This window comes from Dendrobates tinctorius, unplaced genomic scaffold (genome assembly GCF_039654945.1).
Source record: "Dendrobates tinctorius isolate UK_male_01 unplaced genomic scaffold, ASM3965494v1 ptg000321l, whole genome shotgun sequence".
Lineage (NCBI taxonomy): Eukaryota > Metazoa > Chordata > Amphibia > Anura > Dendrobatidae > Dendrobates > Dendrobates tinctorius.
The window spans coordinates 1,386,761-1,395,691 of record NW_027361988.1 but is presented as its reverse complement, the minus strand read 5'-3'; the positions used below and the strand labels follow the sequence as shown (position 1 = coordinate 1,395,691).

Here is an 8,931-nt window from a genome sequence, read left to right as displayed (position 1 = left end):
GGGGGGAGGAAGAGTGTGGGGGGAGCAGAGGCTGGGCATGGGGAGGAGCAGAGGCTGAGCATGGGGGGGAGGAGCAGAGGCTGCGCGTGGGGGGGAGGAGCAGAGGCTGGGCGTGGGGGGGAGCAGAGGCTGGGCGTGGGGGGGGAGCAGAGGCTGGGCGTGGGGGGAGCAGAGGTTGGGCATGGGGGGAGCAGAGGTTGGGCGTGGGGGGAGCAGAGGCTGGGCATGTGGGGGGAGCAGAGGCTGGGCGTGGGGGGAGGAGCAGAGGCTGGGCGTGGGGGGAGGAGCAGAGGCTGGGCGTGGGGGGAGGAGCAGAGGCTGGGCGTGGGGGGGAGCAGAGGTTGGGCATGGGGGGAGCAGAGGTTGGGCATGGGGGGAGCAGAGGCTGGGCATGGGGGGGAGCAGAGGTTGGGCATGGGGGGAGCAGAGGTTGGGCGTGGGGGGAGCAGAGGCTGGGCATGTGGGGGGAGCAGAGGCTGGGCGTGGGGGGGAGCAGAGGCTGAGAATGGGGGGTCAGAGGGTGAGCATGAGGGAGCAGAGCCAGAGCTGGCGTGTGGTGGACGGGAGCAGAGCCGGAGCTGGAGTGTGGTGGACGGGAGCGGAGTCGGCGTGTGGTGGATGGGTGTAGGGGCCGAGCTGGTGTGTGGTGGACGGGAGCAGAGCCGAGCTGGTGTGTGGTGGACGGGGGCAGAGCCGGAGCCGGCGTGTGGTGGATGGGAGCAGAGCCGGAGCTGGCGTGTGGTGGACGGGAGCAGAGCCGGAGCTGGCGTGTGGTGGACGGGAGCAGAGCCGGAGCTGGCATGTGGTGGACGGGAGCAGAGCCGGAGCTGGAGTGTGGTGGATGGGAGCAGAGCCAGAGTTGGAGTGTGGTGGACGGGAGCAGAGCCAGAGCCGGCGTGTGGTGGATGGGAGCAGAGCCGGAGCTGGTGTGTGGTGGACGGGAGCGGAGCCGGAGCTGGTGTGTGGTGGACGGGAGATAAAACATACCCTTTAGTAAACATACCCTTTAGGGCGGCACGGTGGCTCAGTGGTGGCGCTGCAGCCTTGCAGTCTGGGGTCCTGGGTTCAAATCCCACTAAGGACAACATCTGCAAGGAGTTTGTATGTTCTCCCCGTGTCTGTGTGGGTTTTCTCCGGGTACTCCGGTTTCCTCCCACATTCTAAAGACATACTAATAGGGAATTTAGATTGTGAGCCCCATCGGGGACAGTGATGATGATGTGGGCAAACTGTAAAGCGCTGCGGATTATGTTAGCGCTATATAAAAATAAAGATTATTATTATTATACATATAAACAATGTATCGGTGAAGTCACAAATAGAGGGGCGTGAGGAGGAATGATTCCCACTTGCAATGGCTGAACTGCAATCAGCAAGTCCCAGAATCTCTCGTGGATCTGGGAGAATCCCACAGAACCCTGCAAACAACGACTGACAGATTCTGGCTGCATATAACAGTAATGACTGGAATCTGGATGAGATTAGTAGAGTTACACTTACCACCCGGAATATGCCAGAGCAATAAGTGAGAAAAAGCACAAGCTCAGCAATTCATGAAGCAGGTGCGGGAGGAAAAGTAGATCCTGGGTCCAGGATGATCCATGCAGGACAAGGGGAAGAAAATGCCCTACAAGACCCTAAAGGGCGAACCATAGTCTATCCCCAAGACTCCACCCTGACAGTCCACAGCTCCCCCTGTGCTAAACAAGCCCTGCACTCCCCCATGGAAGAGCCCAATGTGTTTCTTCCAAGCTGAGTCATCAGGGGACTTATCCTTGTGATAGGAGGTGAGGTGCCATAGTGCTGAGCTAGAGAGGAATGGATCCCTTGCACTCCCTGTCTAAAGTTGTGAGGAACGGGAGGGGACAAAAAGGGTTAACTTTAAATAGATGATGAATTACCACTGCACATTAGGAATTCCCACAGGTGTTAACATTGAACATACCCCATATGGTGTGCATGCCATTATGTCTCCAATCAATAGAGCGTCCTACAGACACGTGTTACCCAGAGAAAGGGGGAGTATGAAAAAACATACCATGGTACTTCTGGTGGATGGAACGCACGCCAGTGTGCCATAAAGGCGCATGAGCCGCAAGAAAAAAATCCGACACCCAAATGAAGGCGGGCTACTAATTGTGTCCAATGAGGCCGAGGTGTGCGCTCCACAACCTAGTGTTTCCAGCAAGTGTAACGCACGCCAATGCCACATCCGGCAAGTGGAACGCATGCCATCGCCAAATCTGGCAAGTGGAATGCACGCCAATGCCACATCCTGCAAGCGGAACGCACGCCAACACCACATCCTAGAAGCGGAACGCACGCCAACGCCACATCCTGCAAGAGGAACGCACGCCACATCCTGTCAGCGGAACACACGCAAACGCCACATCCGGCAAGTGGAACGCACGCCAATGCCACATCCGGCAAGTGGAACGCATGCCATCGCCACATCCGGCAAGTGGAATGCACGCCAATGCCACATCCTGCAAGCGGAACGCACGCCAACACCACATCCTAGAAGCGGAATGCACGCCAACGCCACATCCTGCAAGCGGAACGCACGCCACATCCTGTCAGCGGAACACACGCAAACGCCACATCCGGCAAGTGGAACGCACGCCAATGCCACATCCGGCAAGTGGAACGCATGCCAACGCCACATCCTGCAAGTGGAACGCATGCCAACGCCACATCTGGCAAGTGGAACGCATGCCAACACCACATCCTGCAAGCGGAATGCACGCCAACGCCACATCCGGCAAGTGGAACGCACGCCAATGCCACATCCGGCAAATGGAACGCACGCCAATGCCACATCCGGCAAGTGGAACACACGCCAACGCCACATCCGGCTTTGATGGCACCTTCCCTTTAAACTGCCAGGGTTTTTGTTGCAGCCACTCCTGTGCTGTCCCTGTGGTGTACATCTATGTTATGGGGCCCAAAAGAGTTCATTTGTAAAAAAAATGTTTCACTTGTTGAAACATAATAAAATGTGTCTTCTGCTTTTTGCATATTTTTTTCTTCTTACAAGAATTGTTGGAGCCAGTTTTCTTCAGAAACATTTTAATATCGGCTTTTTCTGATGTTTCTCTTGTAATATAGGAAAGCCTAAGGCCAGAAATAAACCCCATAAATCACTGTACATGGAGACTTTGGGGTCAGATCATTTCTGTCCGTTGTGTTTGTGGAAACAAAAAATCTTTTCTAAAAGCCTCAAACTTCTGTGTGTGAATCAGAGCTGAGATCTAACGTAGATGGGGAGAGGGTTAAATTAACCCTTCACGGTTGATCCAGTGATTTCCAAATTAATCCACATGGCGTTCCTAGCAACTGGGAATGACCACACGTAGACGGGGGGTCTCTGTACGGGAGGATCAAGACAGATCACTAGTCCCCTTTATTTTAGTCACTTCTTTTATAATATTTTGCTTAATTATGCAAAGTTCTCAACTACCAAAAGCATCATGGTAATGCTTCACTTTATAAGCCAATAATATTGCAAGAAAACCGGAAACTACATATATGTCCGTCATAGAAAGGCGTATAATGGCATATTCTTCAGAGTATTACACCCCAGGGTCCCTTATCTTGTACCTGATGAGGAACAGTTTGGTTTCATAACAGCCTGAACTTTTCATCCCAATTACAAAAAAATTATCTTAAAGCAACAAAAATGGAGAAACGAAACCTTCAGAAAATGGAGAAAATAAAACTTCAGCTCTGATTTTAGTTTTAACCCTTCACAACGTGATAGAAGATTACAGTGCGGGGAAGACGGGAAACATTCATATAGACGGCTGGTGGGGATGGAGGCAGTGACCGACTCTGGCCAAATCTGTCTCTAGAGCCGTAGTAGAAGATGAGGATGTCGTCCTCATCATGAAGGAGTTATTTCTCATGTCACATGTAATGAATATCTCCTGCAGTATGGCTAATGCCGATTCCAGTGTCGGTAATGAGACGAGAATTAGCGTTATGGAAGATGAGTCTATGAGGAACATGTTCAGCTGCCGACTCCGAGGAGGAAACTGCTTGTTGTCTGTGGCTTAAATATATAGGTTTTATTAGTAGATGTCAGGGAAGAAAATTAAACACTGTAAAATAATCTCATATGTTTCCCTTATTATCTCCAGTAATTGTATTATTACACAGGATTCTTATGATTTTACATCGGTTCTTCTTTTCATTCAGGTCTTTATAATATCGGATCCTCTCAGTGAAGATCTTCTACAAAAGAGAATTTTCCTGTTTTACCCATCAAGGATGGATATGGACAAAGACAAGATGGCGGAGAGGATGTTACACCTCACCCTAGAGATCCTCTTCCGTCTCACTGGAGAGGTGAGAGATTCTGATGACGTCACATTACATCATTCTTATCTATGGGAATAACAGATGGACAGAACTGGAGAGGTGAGGACTTTGGAAATGTCTGTAGTGAGATTTATTAATGTGTCTCCATAACCAGGATTACACAGTGGTGAGAAAGACCTCTAGTGATCGCTGTCAGGACCCTGTGCCTGAGGGATGGGGAGGACTCCTGAGCCCAATCACGGGACCTCCACCTCACCCCCTGATCCATGAGGACATCAATGATCAGAAGATCCTAGAAATCATCTACAAGATGATTGAGCTGCTGACTGGAGAGGTGACACTGCTGGGAATGCTGGGACATTATACAGTAACACTATGAAGGGATCGGGGGATGACGGTATCATTGTATGTGTCAGGTTCCTATAAGGTGTCAGGATGTCGCTGTCTATTTCTCCATGGAGGAGTGGGAGTATTTAGAAGGACACAGAGATCTGTACAAGAACATCATAATGGAGGTTCCCCAGTCTCTCACATCTCCAGGTAATAGACAGGACTAAATACACACGGCCTATAATTATCTGTGTGTAAAGTATGAATTCAGTCCCTGTATGTGTTTCCTCCAGATCTATCCAGTAAGAGGACAACACCAGAGAGATGTCCCCGTCCTCTTCTTCCACAGGACTGTAACCAAGAAGATCCTAATGCTCCTCAGGATCATCAGGTAGATGGAGAGAAGGTGTCAGGAGATCTCCCCTATGATGTGTAGATGGCTGTGAAGGTCTTGTGCTCAGTCTTGTTTTATCCACCAGTATTATATGTCTTATACTTGTGTGATGAGAACGGTGGAGATGGCAGGATTAGAGCTGATCATAGATGGGACTTCTCCATCTGTCTGTGACTTTTACAATATTTGTTTCAGGGTGAAGATCTGACCCATATTAATACTACAGAGACATATGTGAGGGGTGATGAGTGGTGTAAAGAGGAGATTCCCACATATGACTACCCAGGTGAGTAGTAACCACTGAATGCAGAGAAGTCACAGATTCCTCTCAGTCACCGGCTATGGCTGCTTTATCGGTGGTGTAGTCCGGCCGTATTACCATGATCACAATTTTGCCTCTAGACCACAACATTCTCCTCCACCCAAAGCTGTTCAAATTTGTTTGGGCATTGAAAGCCCTTTTCTATAGAACTTATAACCTGGAGGATCCACCTACCCCCAGGTATTAGTGTGAGGGTGATCCCTTAAAGCGAGATCTATATGATTGCTTGTACCTGACCCAATATAGGCCGAGTGTCACACCGAACACAGAGTTAGATGTCTACTTCTTTCTTAGCAAAGGCTTTTACACAACTGAAGTTTATTCTCAAGACAAAGAGACAGGAAACGGGTGTCACACAATCTTCTGAGTAGCCAGTGTCAGTCTATGATAGGTCCATTTCAACTTCACTTCCATATATGACCCAGCATAATAGGATTGTGAATTCTGGCTGATGAATTGGGACATATATAAATTTGTAGGATAATATGCTCTAGCAAGCTATCTGTCATAAACAAATGAAAAAAAAATTAGTCCAAATTTTTCCACCTCCACATTTACACTTGGAATGAAATTAAAATTAGGGATGAATGGAGTAGCCGAATCCGAAGCCTCCCATCTGGGAAATGCTTCATCAAGAGGCAAAGCCCCTTGGACATTGGTATGCGCCAATTCACGAGCACTAGGGACAGCGCTAGTACTGGGCATTGTTCCCTGAGTTGGAGACATTTCTCCAGAAGCACTATTTGTCTTTCTTGTTGTACTGGTCCTTGTGTCTGAGAATGGACCAGAATCACTGCTCATTTCTAAGCTATCACTGTCGCTGCTACTAAAGCCCTCGAAATCCACATCGCCATCTGACACTGCACTTTCTTCAATGTCAGAACATAAAAGTGCATAAACCTCCTCTGCACTATAATACTGATGGGCCATTTTATTAGTTTTGATTTTTTTTTTTCCGGAAAAAGAAAACTCTGACATGACTGATGTGACGTGACCCAATTATTGGGGAGACAATTGAGAAAAGCCTAATTCTTTGGCCTAATCCTAACTTTAGCCTAACAGTAACTCTAACTTTAGCCACAACATTAACCATAACTATAGCATTAACTCTATCCTGCCTTATCTGTTTTTCTATTGACAAATGATGGACCTGATTGGGGACTTGTTTTTGTGAGATGAGAATTGGTATTATTTTTGCCTACATAACATTGATTGGTTTCTTTTTATTCGATATTTGGGAGGCAGAATGAACCAACAGTTGAACACCACACACTACTGGTTCATCCAACAAGGTTTTCTATTAGACTGTGAACTGTCATTGTCTTGGTAAATAATTAAAGTTTTTTACATAAACTGTCCATAAAAATGGCAAGCTAAGTAGAAATATTCAAAAATATAAAACTCAAGGATATTTTATTAAAAAAAAATTGTTTATCTTGGCAGATGACTGTACCAGGAGATCAGAGGGACAGCTGACATCTTCAATTTTTAAATCTGATGATCTTGAGATCCTACAAGATACAACTGAAGTGAATGCCATTACTCCAGATATACCATCATCCATTCACAGCAAAGATCTGTCATCTGATCCTATGAAACAGGTCCCATCTCCTGATTCATTACCGACTACTAAGGAAAATCAAAGTCACAAAAGAGGCATTAAAAAACACACTGCTCCTAAAGCAAAGAAGTCATTTTCATGTTCAGAATGTGGGAAATATTTTAACAAGAAATCTCATTTTGTTACACACCAGAGAACTCACACAGGGGAGAAGCTTTTTTCATGTTCTGAATGTGGGAAATGTTTTAACTGGAAATCACAATTGGTTAATCACCATAGAACTCACACAGGGGAGAAGCCTTTTTCATGTTCAGAATGTGGGAAATGTTTTAACTGGAAATCACATTTGGTTAATCACCATAGAACTCACACGGGGGAGAAGCCTTTTTCATGTTCAGAATGTGGGAAATGTTTTAACTGGAAATCACAATTGGTTAATCACCATAGTACTCACACGGGGGAGAAGCCTTTTTCTTGTTCAGAATGTGGGAAATATTTTAACCGGAAAGAACATCTTATTAGTCACCAAAGAACCCACACAGGAGAGAAGCCTTTTTCATGTTCAGAATGTGGGAAATGTTTTAACCAGAAAGCGATTCTTGTTACACATCACAGAATTCACACAGCAGAGAAGCCATATTCATGTTCAGAATGTGGGAAATGTTTTAACAGGAAATTTCATTTTGTTACACACCAGAGAACGCACACAGGGGAGAAGCCTTTTTCATGTTCTGAATGTGGAAAATGTTTTAACTGGAAATCACAATTGGTTAATCACCATAGAACTCACACAGGGGAGAAGCCTTTTTCCTGTTCAGAATGTGGGAAATGTTTTAACCAGAAAGGAAGTCTTAATGAACACTATAGAACTCACACAGGGAAGAAACCTTTTTCCTGCTCAGAAAGTGGGAAATATTTTAACAGGAAAGCACTTCTTGATCGCCATCAGAGCAGTCACACAGAGGAGAAGCCTTTTTCATTTTCTTAATGTGGGAAATATTTTACTTGAAAATCAACTGTTAAATAACATCAGAGACGTCACATAGGGGAGAAGCCTTTTTTATGTTCATAGTATTGGAATAGTTTTAACCAAAACTGAATCTCCTTACATGGGTTGTCTCTTGTCACTCCTCATGTTTGCTGACAAAAGGATAAAACTAAACTTTATTAATTCCAAATGTAAAACTATACCCATAATTTACCCCCTGAGGCTATGTGTACACGTGTGGAATTGCGGGAATTCCGGAATTCCATTCCGCGGGATATATGCGAGAAAATTCCCACCTATTTCCCGCTTAAAAACTAGTGATTTGCAAGTGTAATTAGTTTTCCAAATGCTAGCGTTTTCCAAGCGATCTGTAAGGCCTCTTTCACACTTCAGTTTTTTGCATCAGTTCAAATCCGCCAAAAAGTCATACAAGCGGATCCGTTGTTAACTGATGTGAACGGATGGCACAGGATCCGTTTTGAGACGGATCCTGAAAATGAGGAAATTTAAAGGAAACGCTGGCCGGGAGCGAGAGAGAGATATTTTTTTTTTCATCCAGCACCCAGAAAGAATTTCGGGTTAAATGAGTGTCTGGAGGATCCGCCATAGAAAAAAACGTTACAAGGTCCGTTTTGAAACCTTTGAGGATGGTGACGGACTGCAACTTTTGGCGGATCCTCAAAAAAACGGATGCAACGGACAGCAATCCGTCACAATCCGCCATTAATGCAAGTCAATGGGGAAAAAAACGGATCCTCAAAAAAAAATTGAGGATCCGTTTTTTTAAAAACCTGGCGGATTGTGACTGATTGTAAAAAACGGAAGTGTGAAAGAGGCCTAACTAATCTCCAAGCAGTGAGGGAAAAACTATGCAAATAGTTTAAATAATCAAGTAATGCTATTTGATTTCATCTTCATTCTTACCCTTTAAGCAAATACTGAATGTGGGACACTTGTTAAGTCTAAAAATAGGTTACATACCTGTATATAAAGAGTAAAGACACAGAGGGAAAAAG

At 45.8% G+C, this 8,931-nt stretch overlaps 1 protein-coding gene across 1 annotated transcript in view; it reads left to right on the top strand.

Annotated features, from left to right (window-relative positions):
- Nucleotides 1-2,087: 2,087 nt before the first annotated feature.
- Nucleotides 2,088-8,931, top strand: part of LOC141073957 (uncharacterized) — a 36,675-nt gene continuing 29,831 nt past the window's right edge. The window contains exons 1-2 of the mRNA XM_073561487.1: nt 2,088-2,190; nt 6,810-7,912. Coding sequence (XP_073417588.1) covers nt 2,088-2,190; nt 6,810-7,912 — 1,206 coding nt within the window. The remainder of the gene's footprint in view (nt 2,191-6,809; nt 7,913-8,931) is intronic.